Genomic DNA, 20,461 nt, shown 5'->3' on the forward strand with positions numbered 1-20,461 from the left:
ATGAATCCTGCAGGGCTATCCATAAATCTGTAAGAGAACGAGGGGTTGAGGTCTCTTCGGAACAGCACGTTGAAAGGCATCCCTAACATGCTCAATAATGTTCATTTCTGGGGAGTTTGGTGGCCAGCAGAAGTGTTTAAACTCAGAAGAGTGTCCCTGGAGCCACTGTGTAGCAATTCTGGACATTTGAGATGTCAAATTGTCCTGCTGGAATTGCCCACGTCCGTCGGAATGCACAATGGACATGAATGGCTGCAGGTGATCAGACAGGATAATTACATACGTGAAACCTGTCAAAGTTGTATCTAGATATATCAGGGGCCCCACATCACTCCAAATGCATACGCCCCACACCATTACAGAGTCTCCACCAGCGTGAACAGTCCCCTGCCGACATGCAGCGTCCTTTGGACTTATGAGATTGTTTCCATACCCGGACACGTCCATCCGCTCGATACAATTTGAAACGAGACTCGTCCGATCAGTCGAATGTCGATGTTGACGGGCCCAGGTGAGGCATAAATCTTTGTGTCGCGCAATCTTAAAGGGTACACGAGTGAGGCTTCGGCTCCGAAAGCTCATATCGACAACTTTTCTTTAAATGGTTCACACGCTGACACTTGTTGATGGCCCGGCATTGAAATCAGCAGCAGTCTGCGGAAGGATTGTAATTCTTTCACGTTTAGCGATTCTCTTCAGTCGTCGTCGGTCCTGTTCTTGCAGGATCTTTTTCCTGCATCTGCGATGTCGGGGATTTTGTGTTTTACCGGATTCTGATAGTCACGGTATACTCGTGAAATGATCGTACAGTAAACTCCCCTCTCCAGAGGTTTAAAAAAATAACGTAACTGATAGAAATAACCGGTAATTGAGAAGTAACAGTTACTGCGATAAAAATTCTTCCGGTACTAGCAGTGATTTCAATAACTGCCAACAGTGCCTGGCGCCATCTAGTTACCGAAGATCGTACTACTACGGTGCTCTACACGCCATGGAAATAACCGTAAGACTGCGCAGCATCTGTTGTTAGAACGGTGTTCTATTTCGTACGTTCTCACTACTTTCAGCACTAACAAATAACGTTAATGTAAGAGCTTTGGCTGATAGGTGCGAGAGTGACAGCATTACACATGTACTGTCGTTCCCTCGAGTCACCGCTCTGTGTGTCAATTTAGTTTTGGCTGGTGGTACAAATAGTTACCATAAGGAATTCGAACTAATATGGAAATAACTGTCAGAGGTCGCTATTTTTCCCTGTCTGTTATCGTATTCGCTCACAGTTCTTGTTCTCTGGCAGTTAACGGGCTACTACTACAGATAACATAGAAGTTGTAACTGTGTTCCTCACTCCAGTTAAAGGTCGTAGAACGTGATGATGTTCCGAGAGAGGATAGTTACTGGAGTGAACGAAGTATTTTCGTACTGGTACAGAAATAACCGCTGGCCATCGGTGGTTCTCGAGAGTTGACAAATTGTGGGATTCTATTCTCTCCATTTGTTGTAGTTCCGGTAACGGTGTCACACTCTTTCCGGCCTTTTGTTCCGTTAGAGGGTATTGAATTTCTTTTCGTGTTCTTATTTTTCTCTGTGTTGTTGCCACTAGGATGGTAGTACTAGCAACAGTACATAGAACGCTATGAAATATTGTAAAGAGTGTGCTACATGTTAATATTTTTAGGGGTTTTACACTTAGTGAAATATTTGACTATTGTAGGTGATCTAAAAACTGAAAATAGTAAAGTAGGTTCTTAAAGTATACCATACCCCTAATTCTTAATGGCATCATTACGATGAAACAGTACCGGTGCAGCATCAGATCAATCTCATTAAGTGTGTCTTATCAATTTGAGTAGAAAGAACTTTTTCAGTTCGGTGAAACATAGGTTTCTGGCTTTATTAAAAGAAACATGAGTTTTCTCAATTTGTACACATCCATTGCCAATAGACTTTTTATATTTAATTAGTTTTTGGTAATTGACTTTCAAATATTTTCTACATAGTATTGAACTCATCAATTTTATACAGGAAAATTGTAAAATGGGATATTTACACTTCAGACACATGTATGGCAAATTAACTATTTGATGTAGGTATATTTGAAATGAATACAGGTATGTTTACAACAATAATCAGGTCAGATACTTTGTCAGTGGTATTTAAATAAAATAATACATTTACTTACATTAGGGCTACTAGTACTTAAGCATACCACATGAAAGTTTTTGAATGTGTATGCTTTTTTGTTTTCAAAGACCTCAAGTCAGTTCATTTTTTATTATCTTAAGCAACACTAAAAAACTCTGTCAGAGGCACTCATTGCTAGTTTGAGATTCTGTTATATGTAACACTTAGCCCTTCATTTTGACTACTCACCTGCCTCATTCATGAATTAGTTTGTTACACATTCTGACACGTAACTGTCACGATATTAAACTGTAAAAAGAAAAAAAAAGTCAAAGCAGGCAGGTGGCATTGATAGACGAAGTGTTTATTATTGCCTCATATGTGTGACAGAAGGGGAAAGAAAAGAAAAACATGGAATAGACAGGTAGAGTATTCCTCAGGACAAGGAAGTCTGTTATTGAGAAATTTCTGTAAGCTTAATGCAAATTTGTATTCCCAACCTCAATACTATTAATTCGGGCTCTCACAGTCTGGATACCCAAAGAAGAATTAGACCAGCAGAGTAAAAACGGTATCGTAATGACGCCTGAGGCGTTTAAATCTGTTACCATTACGAGGTCAACACAACCAATCGTCCACTGGAATTTTGCGTACAGTAATGCCAAACGTAAGAGATAGACAACAAACTGATGGCTTAGAGAAATGTAATGTAGTCATCCTCCCACCAAAAAATTAAGACCCTCACAGTAGCAGAAGAAATCGAGCAGTTTTCCAAATCTCACATGAAACTTGGATTAGCGTACTCGTACTTACCTTAAGTGAACTTCCTTGTACAAGACTAAACGAAGCTATCACGTTACGTATATTTTGTGTTGTATTAGAAGGCCGTACACTTATTCTATTAAGTGCACAGCACAAGAAATTAAGCTTCGAATTATACCTATAGGTTTCAGCTTACGTGTTACTTCATATTTAAGGAAGCACTTTTTTAACACTTCGCTTAAACTGTGCTGTAGCAAAGTTCTGCGTACTTTCTGTTTGCAGCTGCGAATATAATATTACTAATAACGACCGATAACCTACATACATATAATATGAAACACCATAATCGTCCAATCATCAAGTAAAATATATCGGACAATTAATTAGCTAAGATTATGGCACGATTAATATGACATTCTTGCCACTTTGCACTACTCGCAGTTATAATTCACTGATAACTAAACTGATGGATTCCACATTTTTTTTGCTATCGAGTTGAGCCTCTATGGATTGCGTGGTAACAACCAACTTCACTCTAGTGTCCAGATCTTGTTCTTGTTCCAGCTTTGACTTCCTGCCAGTGTCTTCCGAGCCCACCAAGAAGTGCCTGTTTATGCTGTTCAGATAATGGTCCTCTCTGTCTTTTGGACGTTGATGCCATTTTAAAACCTTGTTAGCTGTTCACCAATCTTCTTAATTTATTCCTGTCAGTAATTTTTCTCTCTGAGATACCAATCTAACTGAGAACTTTTTCACATTTTTCGAACCATCTTGGCCTTGTTTTCTTAGATTGGATGTAACTCCGTATTCTTTTTGTTAGTCGGTCACTGTCCATACTTATGAGATGACCATAAAATAACAATCGTCTCTTCTTAATGGATGCTGTGATAGGTCCTGTCTTGCTGTACACGTCTTCGTTTGCTCTCATTCGCCATTGTCCACCAACCCATTTATTACCTAGACTTTTCCTTAATATCCTACGCTCTCGATGTTCCAGCCGCTCATCTTGAACTTGTCTGTTCATGGTTCGAAGTTTCGGACGCATATAAGCCCTCAGGTTTTACAATTGTATTATAATATCGGAACGTGGCCCCTATACTATTAGACTTCTGTTATAGATATTCTCCGTTATTTAACTGTAACGCTGTCTGGAATACTCGGTAGAGAAAAATAACTAACAGTTATTTATAACCGCTAAAAATAACGGTTATAAAAAATAACTGTAACCGTGATAACGGTTACTCCAAAATAACCGTTTGGCCCACTTTTACTCCACTTCATCACTACCTCGGAGATGCTGTCGTGCGTCGGCTACAACATCACGTTCAAACTCAATAAATCTTGATAACTTGCCATTTTAGCAGCAGTAACCGATCTAATAACTTCGCCAGACACTTGTTGTCTTATATAGGCATTGCCGACCGCAGCGCCGTATTCTGCCCGATTACATTCTTCTGCATTTTAAATATGCATGCCTATACCAATTTCATTGGCGCTTCAGTTGCATGGCGCTGTTGACATTAAGACAAAGATTACTACAAAGATGACTTGAACTGTACTTCTGTTTGCAGTTCTGGTCGGCGTACGTGCCGTGTTCGGCGCAGCACCTGGACGCGGTGACGCTGGTGCTGGAGCAGGTGGACGTCATCCGGCGGCTGGTGGAGCGCTACCCGCGGGACCTGGCGCTCGTCACCGACGCCAGAGGTGAGCCACTAGAGGCAGGGAATTGCCGTAGAGAACACGTATCTCTGTCACTTAAGCTACTGTGTCTGTTGCTGTTGTTCGTACGGTAATCCTCACTCCTACGACTGATTTGATGCGGCTGTCCAGAGTAATCTGTCCCATACAAGTTTGTTCATTTCTGCATTGCTAATGTAACGCTTCCATTTAAACCTTCTCACTATACACAGGCTATCATATTCCTTTACATTTACCCCAGCCCCCCCTCCTCCCGCTTGATACTTGTTTCGTTCTTTCTCTCTTTTCCCTAGCGGTTATTCCGTCAAGTAGATGATCCGTTTTCTAGGGATGGCGGGACGGAACCAACGTCTTGCTGCAAGAACCTCTTCACCATCCTCGCATCCACATACTGTTCCCCGCGGGTGAATCCATCATTGGGCGAAACAGATGGAAGACGGAAGATACGAGATCCGGGCTGTAGGGTGGATGAGGAAGAACAGTCTAATGAAGAATTTTGAGTTTCTTTCTGAAACATGTGTGCGGCCTTGCGTTGTCATAGAGAAGGGGAAGACCGTTTACATTTTTTTGTCAACGAACACTCTGAAGTCGTTTCTTCAATTTACTGAGGGTAGTACAATACATTTCAGAGTTGGTCGTTGCACCAGGAGGGAGGACATCAAACAGAACAACGTCTTCAAAGACATTCGCCGTGACTTTACCGGCTGAGGTTACGGCTTTGAACTTTTTAAGTGATGAACCCATGTTTCATCGCCTGTGACAACGTTTGATAAAAACTGTAACGAGCAGCCTTGTAACGCGCAAGCAATTCCGCACTGACTGGCCTCCGTTGCTTTTTATGTTCTTCCGTTAGGCGGCACTGACGTTTTCAAAACACGTGACGTCACGCCGCGGCGTGGGAGCGCGCGGACACGGAATTTAGCGGCAGTCAGTAGCGAGCCAGTGGCTGTGTTGGACCTCCCATCAAGCTACGGACCGCCTTGAAGATGTCTCCCGCAGTCGGAGACGAAACGTTGGGAATCACCACAGAATTCATCAACCGACCACGGCATAACAGCCCGGATAATGATAATGGACATGATATTCCCGGCCGTGAAAGTTTACATTTTAGTATCAGACGCCTCTACGGGGAGGAGATGTCAAGAGAAGTGCGACGCCTGGAAGGACTCCAGAAGAAGAGAGTGCAGCTTTTGTGGTCCCTCACATTCCTGTCTCGTTGCAGAGCCGTCGGCGTTATACCGAAGGTTCTGAAGATAAAGCGACTGTTCTATTCGGGAAAGGCACAACGCATTTTCAAACGGACTGAGGAGGCCTTACTACGAGAGTGCATTCAGCAAACCCGACGGGACTTGGCAAGCACAAACTGTAAGTTAATGTCTCTCATATTACGATCAGTAATAAACTGTGCAGCGGTGACTGGGATAAAATTGATAGACTACTGGTTGATACCATGGGGACGCGTATGTTGACAACGTCTAGTAGACAGAAGAAGAAGTTTGATAATTTGCTACCTAATCAGACTGTTCGGCATTTAGACGTTTCCCGGACCGTTATCAAACGTTCGTTATCTGACGATGAGACATCTGTACTTGCCAAGGGAGGAAATTTTGCTGTTAGTCCGCGTTTTGTGCCCACGGAAGAAATAATAGTCAGTGTAGAAGCAGGAATTCGCAGTGTGGATTCTGTAACAGCTGAAGAAATCCGTATAGAAACAGTAAGAATATTAGCCAATGCAAAACCGCCGAAATGTAATATAACTGTGGGTGAGAGAAGAGCTTTAAAACTCCTGAATGGCGGCGATAGTATTTTGGTTGTCCCAGCTGACAAAGGAAGCGCAACGGTGGTTATGGATGTGGCCGACTATCGGAGTAAAATTATGGATCTACTGGATCCGCAAGCATATAGCTGAATAAGGACCCCACTAACAACGTTCTCAGAACTGTGTCGCGGTTAATAAAGAAGTCCTCCATTGAAGAGAGTGTACAGAAAGGTCTCTACAATTCGGTTGCGCTACCACCGAGGCTTTATAGATTGCCCAAAATTCATAAAGAAAATGTGCCGTTAAGACCGATACTAAGTGCCATTGGTTCGCCCACCTACTCGTTAGCCAAGTTTTTGACTACGCTGCTAAACCCACATGTGGGCCGTTCGGACTCTTATATAAAGAATTCGACACATTTCATCAGCAGATTGAATGGCACAGTGGTCCAGCCGAAGGACATATTGGTCAGCTTCGATGTGGTATCGCTGTTTACCATGGTTCCAATTAATGATGCATAAGGGAAATTGTAGAAGAGGAGAAACGGAACGATCAGCTGTTGCGAAGCATGATTTCCAGCCAGGGAACCACAATATTCGTTTCGAGGAGACGCAAGTACTAGCGGCCACAAGCGGATATTACGTAAGGCTCTACAGGGAGGCAATCGAAATCGCTAAACACCCAAATAATTTCAACCGAAAGGAGGAGGGCGTCAAATTAAACGTTATATGGATGCCGGTGTTAAAGATGTGTACCACCCGTCCACTACTGGGTGATGGCAACGGCGATCGACGGCGACGGACAGCGGCCAATTGCACTGACGTTTTCAAAACACGTGACGTCACGCCGCGGCATGGGAGCGCTGGGACACGGAATTTAGCGGCAGTCAGTAGCGAGCCAGTGGGTGTATTGGACCTTCCATTGAGCTACGGACTCCCTTGAAGATGTCTCCCGCAGTCGGAGACGAAACGTTGGGAATCGACACAGAATTCATCAACCGACCACGGCATAACAGCCCGGATAATTATAATAGACCGGACATATTTGCCCGACCTTGTTGCGACGATGCCAGACGCCTCGCCCAACTAGACACACTGCTTTTGTTGAATACCAAGCGCATATTAAGACCTACGATGGTCCAATTTTCCATCAAAAGAAACTCAATTACAGCTCTGTGCATGGAACACACCTCTGTTACAGGTACCGTTTCTAATGCTACCTTTAGCGCCGCCACGTCTCGAACCTTCATGAAACTACACTACTGGCCATTAAAATCGCTACACCAGGAAGAAACGCAGATGATAAACGGGTATTCATTGGACAAATATAATATACTAGAACTGACATATGATTAAATTTTCACGGAATTACGTGCATAGATCCTGAGAGATCAGTACCCAGAACAACCACCTCTGGCCGTAATAACGGCCTTGATACGCCTGGGCATTGAGTCAAACAGAGCTTGGGTGGCGTGTACAGGTACAGCTGCCCATGCAGCTTGAACACGGTACCACAGTTCACAAAGAATAGTGACTGGCGTATTTTGACGTGTCAGTTGCTCGGCCACCATTGACCAGATGTTTTCAACTGGTGAGAGATCTGGAGGATGTGCTGGCCAGGGCAGCAGTCGAAAATTTTCTGTATCCAGAAAGGCCCGTACGGGACCTGAGCCGCGGGGGTCGTAATAGATCTGAAATGTAACGTCCACTGTTCAAAGTGCGGTCAATGTGAACAAGAGGTGACCGAGACGTGAAACCAATGGCACCCCATACCATCACACCGGGTGATACACCAGTATGGCGATGACGAATACACGCTTCCAATGTGTGTTCACCGCTATGTCGCCAAACACGGATGCGACCATCATGGTGCTGTAAACAGAATCTGGAATCATCCGAAAAAATGACGTTTTACCATTCGTGTACCCAGGTTCGTCGTTGAGTACACCGTCAAGGGTGACTGCAGCCATGGTCTCCGAGCTGATAGTCCATGCTGCTGCAAACGTCGTCGAACTGTTCGTGAAGATGGTTGTTGTCTTGCAAACGTCCCCATCTGTTGACTCAGTGATCGAAACGTGGTTGCACGATCCGTTACAGCTATGCCGTTAGTTTGCCTGTCATCTCGCCTGCTAGTGATGCGAGGCCGCTGGGATCCAGCACGGCGTTCCGTATTGTCCTCCTGAATCCACCGATTCCATATTCTGCTAACAGTCATTGGATCTCGATCAACGCGAGCAGCAATGTCGCGATACGATAAACCGCAATCGCGATATTCTACAATCCGACCTTTATCAAAGTCGGAAACGTGATGATACGCATTTCTCCTCCTTACACGAGGCATCACAACAACGTTTCGCCAGGCAACGCCGGTCAGCTGCTGTTCGTGTATCAGAAATCGGTTGGAAACTTTCCTCGTGTCAGCACGTCATAGGTGTCGCCACCGGCGCCAGCCTTGTGTGAATGTTCTGGAAAGCTAAACATTTGCATATCACAGCATCTTCTTCGTGTAGGTTTAATGTCACGTCTATAGCACGTTATCTTCGTGGTGGAGGAATTTCAATGGCCAGTAGTGCATAAGGGCTCAAGCAGAAATATTCCTCGATGTCCCACAACAAAAATGGTTCAAATTGCTCTGACAAGGGAACCTCCCCATCGCACCCCCCTCAGATTTAGTTATAAGTTGGCACAGTGGATAGGCCTTGAAAAACTGAAAACAGATCAATTGAGAAAACAGGAAGATGTTGTGTGGAACTGTGAAAAAATAAGCAAAATATACAAACTGAGTAGTTCATGGGAAGATATGCAACGTCATGGACACTAGGAACGCAGGAGCGCCGTGGTCTCGTAGTAACGTGAGCAGCTGCGGAACGAAATGTCCTTGGTTCAAATCTTCCATCGAGTGAAAAGTTTAATTTTTTATTTTCAGTTTATGTGACACTCTTATGTTTTCATCACTTTTTTGGGAGTGATTATCACATCCACAAGAAAACCTAAATCGGGCAAGGTAGAAGAATCTTTTTACCCCTTCGCCAAGTGTACAAGTTAGGTGGGTCGACAACATATTCCTGTCATGTGACGCACATGCCGTCACCAGTGTCGTATAGAATATATCAGATGTGTTTTCCTGTGGAGGAATCGGTTGACCTATGACCTTGCGATCAAATGTTTTCGGTTCGCATTGGAGAGGCACGTCCTTTCGTCTACTAATCGCACGGTTTTGCGATGCGGTCGCAAAACACAGACACTAAACTTCTTACAGTGAACAAAGACGTCAAGGAACGAACGGACTGATAATAACTATGCAAAAATAAAATTTTCACTGGAGGAAAGCTTTGAACCAAGGACCTCTCGTTCAGCAGCTGCTCACGCTACCACGGGACCACGACGCTCCTGAGCTCACTTTGTCCATGATGTTGCTTATGCGACCCGTGGACTACTCAGTTTGTATATTTTGCTTATTTTTTCACAGTTCCACACAACTTCTTCCTGTTTTCTCAATTGATCTGTGTTCAGTTTATCAAGGCCTATCCACTGTGCCAACTTATAAATAAATCTGAGGGGGGTGCGATGGGGAGATTCCCTTGTGAGCACTATGGGACTTAACTTCTTAGGTCATCAATCCCCTAGAACTACTCAAACCTAACTAACCTAAGGACATCACACACATCCATGCCCGAGGCAGGATTCGAGCCCGCGACCGTAGCGGTCGCGCGGTTCCAGACTGTAGCGCCTAGAACCGCTCGACCACCCCGGCCGGCTCCCACAACAAATTCTGCATTTTTTCAACCGAAGTTAACCGATAAAAAAAGTGTTGCATTACATATTGAACGCCCCTCGTATATTCTGTGTTATCATATTTTAACTGTTTGCGTAGCGTACTCTGAGGCAGAATTTGGGGACCAGACCAGCGTTTGCCTGAACGAGTGTGGGAAACCGCCCAAAAACCACACTTAGGTTGGCCGCTGCATAAGCCATGCCGGTTAATCCGGAACGCAGATTCGATGCGGGTCTGGATCATTTTCTTTTTCTCGCAGGGTATCGCGCTGTACGTTAGGCTGTACGAGCAGGTCTCCCCCCTCCCCCCGCCCCCCCCCCCCCCCCATTTCCCTGCTCCATTCACAAATGAAAAGTTCTCTCGTTTCCCACTAAGTTTTCTGTATACCTATCCTTTCTTTCAGTCAATAACTCATAGATTCAGTCATCATCATCATCATCAAGATCTGTTTCAACTTTAACATGTCCCTTGCATTTCCATTTCAGGTAGTCCATCGCTTCATTCTTAATGCTGCTACATGTGCTGCTGCCTAGCACATCATCCAAGATTTGGAATCTCTTCCTCGACGTACTCTTCTAAGACGGTTTTTGTTTCTTAATCTATGTTCACCCAGTTCATTTTCCTTCTTTTATCACAGTAGCTCGTCGCAGTACCTTCTTATTTTTCGGCTTACCCATCCAACTTATTCTTTCCCTCCTTCACCACGTCCAAATCTCAAAAGCCTCCAGCTTTCCTCTTTCCTCCACTTTGCTCACGTTTCAGCTTCATACAGAACGACACTCCATAAAAAAATCTTTCACCATATTGCTGCAGAAAACTCTCCTTACGAAATGGCTATTTCGTCATTTATACCCTGGTTTGAATTTCTGTGCGGCATTTCTAATCGATTACTTTTCTGATTCCAAGTTATTTAACGGTCTGTACACCTTTTAAATTTCTTCATTCATGATTGTCCATACATTTTTATTTCGTTCCGGTGTTATTACGTTTGGTTTCATTGTTTTGATTTTTATTCCATAGCTCTTACCTTTAGTTTCCACTATTTCGCGCAACTCTTTTTTGTCTGTTGTTGGAAGGATTATGTTATCTGCAAACCCACTGTACCCTTCTTCTTCCAGTTTTAACCCCTTGTCATCTACTTGGCCATGCGCACTCATATTCCTGAAGTACACACAGAAAGGGACTGGAGAGAGAAACATCCTTATCTTAGTCCTTTTCCTAATTCGATCCAACTAATACTTTCTCCTCACACTTTCGCTGACACATTTTGATTTAAATGTAACAACCTTACAGGTCTCCTGCTTTTTCCTCATTACAGTGGTAAGATATCCCAAACCACATATCAAATAACTTTTACAGATCTACAAAACACACGTTTACGTTTCTTCCATTTTCAATATATGTCTTTCCTGGAACTCGTGGAAGTCTTATTGCATTTGTTGTACTCTGATTCAGCACCTTTAAGTTAATTATCCCCCATCCATCTAAGTTTCAGCATACCTCTGTAATATATATTTCAATATCCCTTATTCTCTGCTTGTCTGTACCATAGAAACACAAATACTGGCGATTTATGGACTGACGCATTGTTCAACAGTGTTTTGAGAGTGATGTAACTTCTGAATCAAAAGTCATGACCTGTCCCTAAAGAAAGTGTCAGTATGAAAAGTTCCGATGACAGTTTGAAAAATCAGCTTTCTCATTTGGACTAAGTTTTAGTGAAGGTAGTTTACGACTTGCTTCATCTCGATAGGGGATGTATGTATAAAGTTACTCAGTGTAAAGCAGTGTTCGTGTTGTTGTGATCTGCATATGAATGAAAGACAGCGAAATACGGTGCTGTTTCTAAGAACGCCCGTCTTGTAAAGCGCTTAGTGGGAGATGAGTCTCATTTGACCAACATGAAACAAACGATATTATTTTTCATTGCTCATAGTTCACTGAGAAGAGGTTCGCAAATTAAAACAAGACTTTACAAGGTTTTGACATACAAGTTACTGATAACCTAATGTTCCAGGAATCCGGAAGAGAAAGTTCCCTCGGACGGCGGTGATAGTGTAGTGATGCATAAGCTTTTGGCCCGTAGCTCAGGAAGCCCACTTGGATTCAACTGGCTGCACGATCGCCGTGCATTGGCCTGTGTACAGCCCCCAACGCCAGGTTACAGTCGTGGTGTAGGAGAGAGATCCTTGGGGCTTTTTTCAGCATGGTAGCCCAGGATTGTAGGCTGTAAGGAAGTCAGCTACCCGCTTAACATGAACGTAATTTGGGTTGCTGCCAGAGTAGGCGTAAGCTCACGGTAATGCATGGGCAATATCCACTCGGCGGTCATATGACCTTCCACCACTGATCTAAGTCATGGCAAGAAGGTATGTTTATGGCAGTGGCATGGAATAAGAGCAGCAAGATGGGTCGACGTGGGGATGTAACAGAATGATAGAGTGTAGCCTTGGACGTATCCATAATTACACTCTGAATGAAGTTGAACTATAATGATGTATCAAATGTGGACTCTTCAACATGTCTACCAGGAATAGAGTACCACTTTTAACCATGTAAACCAGCGTGAGAGGAATGTTTGTAACAAGATCCTGATGTGTAGGAAGTGGAGATGAGTGTCACGCCTTGTGAATGGAAAGCAGATTTAAAGCCGACAGGAATTGTTGGTGTCAGTGAGCAAGGTCCATTTCAAGCAGTTTTCGGACGATCATTGCTTGGGGAACTACAAATATTTTGGATTAGGGTACCTTGCAAAACGCCATTGCTGGTAGAGGTACTTAAAGATACACTACTTTAATGGACCAAAGAGTACAAATATTGACAATAGCTGACTGGAGGCCTGTAGCCTGGTATTATTTGTCGCGATGCTGCCTCTTTTCAGTGATGCAAGACGTTAATACACTGTCGACCCAATGAGACTTTTAACTAGCTGTGTGCGAAGGGAGTAGTTGTGTTAAGTTTTGGGAGTGTGTTTCGTATCTGAATTCGGTAGACTCATTAAGACTGCCATGACTATTTCAGTATTCTCGGTGACCAAACGTTGTTCACGATTCATGAATTCTATGGGCTTTAAAATGTTTATTTGACACCACAAATGGTCGTCAACCCACAATCACTAAAACAATAACATTTTTGGGAGGTTACATAACTAGTTTCGACGCACTGAGCCGTCATTTTAAAATGTAATGACAGACCTGGAAAACTGAATTAATAGATGCAGGCATACTTATTTCAGATATTACAAAAATACACTAAAACGTGTAAACTGCTGCAAAAGGCAGCAGAAACGGGCCACAAGACATCATGACAATCTTTAGTTAATCAATCATTTCACACCTTAATGCAGTGTAGATGAAAACAGGATCGGGATGGAAGATATGATATAATCTCGCATTACGTCGTGCAGTGAGGCAGCGATCATTTTGCAAACAAAGGCTCACACGTCGTAATCTTATAACGCACAAAAAGCACGCAATCATACTGTGTTCTGCTACTGATATCGTACAAAGAATATGTACTCCCATTGTCTTTGTAAGATTTCATTAGCAGAACATAGTTTACTGGTGCTAGTGTATTTTTTCGTAGTATTTGAAATAAATGTGGTTGCAATTATTAATGCAGTTTTACAAGTTTTGAAAATGATTACTCAGTGCGTCGGAACTAGTTACGTACCCTTTTTAAAAATTTAATTGCTTTAGAGAATGGCTTGACGACCGTTTGTGGTGTCAAATAAAAGTTTTAAATTTCATTCAGTCATACTCCTTGATGACAGTTGTGTCGGAATACAGAATTCTATGGGCACGTTTGTCTTCCGAGATGACAACTGCCGCAGTTTGCCGGTTGCACACAAACGTTTCTCATTTCACTAGCAGGTTATCGCATTTCGACTGGCCCACTAAACCCTGATCTTAACCCCACAGGAAATATCTGGGAGTATTTGGAGCACCTGGTGAAACGTGGTAATCAGCATATCCGCAATTTGGTAGCTCTGTGGGGACCTAATCATCAGTATATGAATTCGGCTGAATATGGCAAACTAAAAAACTTGTCGTTTTCATTCCACGCCGAATTAAGGTCATTAGCAAGGAATCAACGTTATGTCCCTTGAGGATCACAATTTTTTTTTGTCCGGTGTATTTTGCATGATATGTTTGTGTTTGCAGGTATAGAAGACGCGCACGCGGCGGGAATGTTGGCTAGCCTGGTGGGCGTGGAGGGCGGCCACGCGCTGGGGGAGAGCCTGGGTGTGCTGCGCGCCCTCTACACGCTCGGCGCACGTTACCTCACGCTCACGCACGCCTGCAACACGCCTTGGTGAGTGGGTTGCCCTTCCCAGCCTGTGCTGCAAAGAGGCAAACATTTTGCGCTAAGCGTTTGTTGCTGAACAACCCTCATTAAGCAAAAGCATTACAGTGGTTTACGTTCCATGCTTGGATACAACATTTCGTTATTTTATGTTTTTCTATTTCATCGGTGTTGTTCTTGTAATAAGAAGCATTTAACTGAGTTCTAACATATATTAGTATTAAAAAATACTAAAACATATGAAGATGCTGTCACAACGTAGTTTCTTGGAAATAATACTACAAAAATTTTAATTACAAAATTTCGGAAACTGTTGTTTTCGTTCATGAAACGCAATAACAACATACATAGTCGATACGAAGAATTTATAAATATACCACAACGAGGATTAACCGATCGGAACTGTTATTTGTTGTCTGTGCACAGTTCAGTAGATACAGAGGTCGTAAAATGTTTACAAAAAGAATCTTCAGAAGTTCTGAGACTCCTTTCTTTACAATCCTTTACATTCAGCATGATCTTGTAGTTAACCTTTAAGCCATGGCTTAAATTTTCAGTATAAATCGTCGGTTGTGATCATCTTTATTATGCCAGATAAAGCAAGAATGAATACAGATTCAGGACGCCTTCTGCCTCTAGGATTAGGAAAATGTCCTTAAAGGCAGAAGCACCAGCAGTGGTGAGGACCTTGAACTTCAAGAGTCAACTGCTCCATCACTCTGAAAATATGAAATATTTATCCTTAAGACTTGTAGTCTCTTAACACATTCAGAAGTATCATTTCCTTTGAAAAAACGTATGGTGTTAACTCAGTTCCTCTTTCGCCGGTCACGACTTCCCCTGAAGTCTGTAGTATTCCTCCTCCTACATCCCGTTGCCTTATCAATGACGGTTCCGCAATAACTTTGATACTTAAGACTCACGAGCGGTAATTTATTACTTCGATTACCATCCAACACTCCATAAAGTTCACAACAAAGCCCAACGTACTCTGCGTCATTTCATACCACTAAGTTCAAACTGACCGCGTGTCTATTCCCAAGCGGAAGCAGGACATCATTTTGCCACACTCTAGTCAATTTCTAGCGCTTTGTTCAAATAGTAATCGTATTATCAGGTTGGTACACTAGGACAACTCTTTTGCAATACTGCTCAGAAACGCAGTTCACAACGAATTACAGTGAAATCTTGTTTATCTGGCCCTCATTTATCCTAAAGTCTTGTTCATCTAGATCATATTTTTTGTACTGAAACTGTTCAGTACCTGATACTGAGGACGTAATAGCGGCAGAAATCTACAACGAGAGTCACTAAGTTTGAAATAAGCCGACTGCCATACACCGATCCTAGCAAGGTGTAGTTAAGACGTTGACATTCAGCTGTACAGTAACGTATACATCACTTTGTTGCGAATGTATGGTACATCGAAGAGGAAAAGAGTTAGATCCCTTTCACAGGAGAATTGTTGAAGAACAAAGCTGCTGAATTTCCTAATATAGCATTTACAAAGATTCCAGGATGCTCAGGCATAGGCGATGATGACATAAATGACTGCGAAAAGATAATGACGCTGGCTACAGCTTGATTTCTAATGACGAAATTATCACCGTGTGTTCGTCTGCAGACAACAACCATAGTGATTATCGATTAAGCGAATAAGATGGCGCCTATTATGAACACAATCCCACAAATACAGAGGCAGCAACACAGGTGGTCCAAATAATAGTTTATATGCAACGACACGGGGAAATTAATTCAGCCTCATTATTGCTACTGAAATCCCTGCGCTGAATGTTAACGACATTTCTGTCGAGCGTAAGACCACAACGAATGACTGTTTTGAAAAAAATTAATCATCGGGAGCAGTCACATTTATTTACGCTGATGAGCCAAATCATTATGACTAACTGCTTAATAAATTGTTCGTCCGTCTTTGGAACGAAATACATAACTGATTCTGCGCATCAGGGATCTGGTAGGTTTGTAGAGGTATGTGGCATTAGTTGTCTGATGTGCGTACGCGGTGATGACGCCAGATAGCGACTCACATGTGTTCCATAGGATTTACATCAGGCGAATTTGCTCGCCGTGATATCAACTTGGGTTCACTATAATGCTCCTCAAACCACTGTAGCACGGTTTTGGCTCCGAGACATGGTCAATTATACTACTGAATGCTGACATCCCCGTCGGGGAAGACATCAACCACGAAAGGATGCGGGTGATTGGCATGTCTCCGATTACCACCACAGGTCCCATGCATGCGCAGTAGAATGTCTTCTAGCGCGTTGCACGTTTCGAATCGCAGTTCACCTCCATGATGGCGTTTGTGGAGACGACCAGCAACCTAGTGCAGCAAAAATGTGATTCACCCGAAGAGCCGACACGTTTCCATTGGTCGACGGTTAAATACCGATGGTCCCGTCCCCACTGCAATCCTACTTGATGATGTCGTTGGGCCAACATGTGAACACGTAGGAGTGGTCCGCTGCGGAGATCAATGTTCAACAATGTACGATGAACGTTGTGCTTCAAAACACTTGGCATGCACCAGCGTTGTGCTCCTTCGGCAGAGATGCCACAGATCACCATTTGTTCTTCTTGACAGAGCAGACTAGCCTCCGAACTCCACGTTCTGTGAAGAGTTGTGGACGACAATCATTTAGCGTCTAGTGCTAGTTTCACAGTCATTCTGCCTCTTTCGGTAGAAGCTCACGACAGTAGCACGTGAACACTCGACCAGTTCCACCGCTTTCGAGACACTCGTTCTCAGGCTCTGCGTAATAATAATCTGCCCTTCGTCAAAGTCGCTTATTTCTATGGATTTCCCTATTAGCAGCCCGTAACTTCACGAAGGTAATCCAGAGACCGAGTCTGCTCCGCTTAATACATTTGTTACCACGTCACGTGCACGCAAGGCCACAAGACGGCGTCATCGTCGCGGTGGGCAGTGGTCATAATGTTTTGTCTCATGAATGTATAGCTAAATGACCAATTTCGGTCGGCATCGACCATCCTCATCATAAAATACAGGATGAGGTTCAGTATCACCACCATAGGGCCTCATTTTGATTGATAACCGCACGTTTCGTTAGAAATAAATTTCAACGGGTCGGATGGTTAAAATGTTTTCACATATGGAACTGGCTTAAAAGTAACTTACTGATTATTTCAAACTGTAAAATTTACAGTTTTTTTTCAGTGTCTGACCAACATTCACGTGACTTTGCGCAAAAATAAATGTAACGTATGTGTTTGTAAAATTATCGTATATCATTGTTTCTCTGATTTTTAATCATCCAGATGATCTACGGCCCCTATTCGTCTGAATAAACATGGTTCCACTGTGCTACGAATGAAGACACGTCTGACAGTGCTTCGAAATTGTCCATTGTTGGCGGGCAGCTGTGTACTGATCACGTTCTCCCAATGTCTGGATATTACCTGACCAGCTGTCGCGTACTGTACTACAGATAGCCAGCAACACAGCACATCGAAGCTTAAATAACAAAGATAAATAAATAAATAATGTCAAACTTGAGTTTCTCTCGGCATGTAAAATATTTAAAATGTTCGACGAACTTACGGGAATGCAGCCAGTTGTCATCCTCGACAAAAGCCGACATTTCGATGGTGCACACACTATCATGTTGAAGGCACGAATGCAAGGCACTGTGAAAGCCAAATTAAAACCTCGACATGGAGGACATCTGACGAGACTGTACACACACAACAGCCACTAGTGACATCACACCCCCGACCATGACCAAGGTGATTAATTAACGATAGTGAATACGAGTATTAATTACCACTGGATGCGGTAGAATTAACTCTGTACCTTTGTTGTTTGACCAAGGACAGAGGAAAATTCTAAGCAGAATTTAAGCAGAAAAACCCCATCCCTGCTTATAAGATTATTTGCTAATTTAATCTCAACTGCTTCCTTACTAAAACTGTGCTGATATGTTACCTCGGAGTCTTTCGCTACGGCATTTCTGAATAAAATACTCGAACTTACACCCACCATTGTCTTCAGGACTAAAAACTTGAGCCGCTTTGGCCTTAAACTGACTGGTTGCAATTAATCGTGAATGCCTCCGTGCGTTACGTCTGCAACATTCGTATTATTCGTAATACCATGTCAGTGATTCATACGCCCGGAAAAGTTACGTTACTACCATATCTTATGTCTACTTCATCGGTCCCTTCGTGCAGGAGTACCAAGAAACCTCACATCAGAGATTAAATGCCTGTCATCTCATCATATCGAAGCACAAGAACCCACTTACATAGCCTCCCAGCTACGACCATTCATAAAACGAAACCATTCGCTGGTCCCGGCGGAGGTTCGAGTCCTCCCTCGGGCATGGTTGTGTGTGTTTGTCCTTAGGATAATTTAAGTTAAGTAGTGTGTAAGCTTAGGGACTGATGACCTTAGCAGTTAAGTCCCATAAGATTTCACATACATTTGAACAAACCATTAGCAAACTCCTTCGCTGTCGCTACTGTCCGCCTCTAGAACAGACTTCCCTGCATTCTGCATACAATGAAATCCTCTGCTGCTTTTAAGGAAATGCCGGGGCACTTCTTTAGTCACTCGTATAAAGTTTCCCCGAAAATTAAGGGGATACGAAATCGATTTTGGGTTAAAAAATCGATTTTCGTTTTATTGACATATAATATTCCGCCAAGTTTCCTCTTTAAAATGACGTATCATACGTAGCTCTACTAGTATTATAACTATTTTATTTTTATAGATTTGTGAGCTCGGGTATTGCGCTTTAGTTATACACGTCTCTCATGGCTGACCATAAACTTTTTGGCAGTACATTTATGTGATATCAATTCAAATATCCCGCTTTCCAGCGACTCTATATATACTATTTATCCGCAAATGTTTCCCTCTGGTCTCCTCAAGTTACTCTTTGACTTTGTGACGTCATTGTTTGTAAAGAATGTTCTATATGAAAGTTGTTGTTGTCGAGTTATTTCGTATTTAGTGCTTCATTTTTCGCAGTGAAAATAGCTAGAGCTAGAGCAAAAGTGTTTAAAAAGGGTGTGAACTGGCAAAAGAAAAGAAATGATGATTCATTAGTAAAGTAAAGCAGTTCTTCATCATCACTGTTGGAAAATGTGAGTCTACTTACTACTGATTTGCCTCTCATAAAAAACTAAGAGATTTGGAAAAGAAATATAGTTTACTTGATAAAAGGAAAGAAGTTTTTGAACTCAGTGACACGATTATATATTGCGAAGCTCTAGAAAACAGTGTGTGCTGCAAAAAATTTCAAGGAAACGTTTCTCTGAAACTAGAATCCCATGTTGGCCTGGCTGCCCAGTTTAATGTAATATGCAGTGTTTGTAAGTACAGTCGTACGTTTCCTAGTCCTGTTGCAGTAACTGTAAATAATGGATATAAGATAACTGAACTTTATAGTGTAAATATTAGGTTAGTTTATTGATTGCGAGCAATTGGTAAGGGGAAAGCAGCTGGTGATATGCTATGTGGTGATTTAAATCTTCCAAGTGTACCTTCAAAGTTTGATGCTTACAACTATGTACTAGGATCTGCAGTTCAAGATGTAGCACAGAGGTCAGTGCAGGTAGCTTTGGAAGAAACAGTGAAAGAAAATGATGGCAGCCGTGACTTCTCAGTAGCTTTTGATGGCACGTCGCAGAATAGGGGTCACATCTCAAACAATGGTGTTGTAACAGCAACTAGTGTTGACACTGACAAGGTTATTGATGTTGCAACGATGTCTAAATACTGTAGATGCATAGACAGGCTGAGAAATGAACATAGAGATGACTGTGTTGCTAATTATTATGGTAGTAGTGGTGGTGGCATGGAGGTTGCTGGGGTGAAAAAAAATTTTCATCGCTCTTCAGGGTGGTATAATGTCCGCTATGTCATGTGAGAGATGGTGACTCTATGGCATTCAAAGAAGTTTTGGAAAGCAAACCGTATGGAACAGTGTAAATATAAGCAAACTTGAATGTATAGGACATGTGCAGAAGAGAATGGGTGCCAGGCTGAGA

General features: G+C 42.7%; 1 protein-coding gene across 1 annotated transcript in view; it reads left to right on the plus strand.

Moving 5' to 3' along the window:
- LOC124805665 (dipeptidase 1-like) overlaps positions 1-20,461 on the plus strand; it is a 133,042-nt gene that overhangs the window by 31,984 nt on the left and 80,597 nt on the right. The window contains exons 3-4 of the mRNA XM_047266234.1: positions 4,458-4,590; positions 14,281-14,431. Of these exons, the coding sequence (XP_047122190.1) occupies positions 4,458-4,590; positions 14,281-14,431 (284 nt within the window). The remainder of the gene's footprint in view (positions 1-4,457; positions 4,591-14,280; positions 14,432-20,461) is intronic.

Source organism: Schistocerca piceifrons, chromosome 7 (assembly GCF_021461385.2).
Source record: "Schistocerca piceifrons isolate TAMUIC-IGC-003096 chromosome 7, iqSchPice1.1, whole genome shotgun sequence".
Classification (NCBI taxonomy): Eukaryota; Metazoa; Arthropoda; class Insecta; order Orthoptera; family Acrididae; genus Schistocerca; species Schistocerca piceifrons.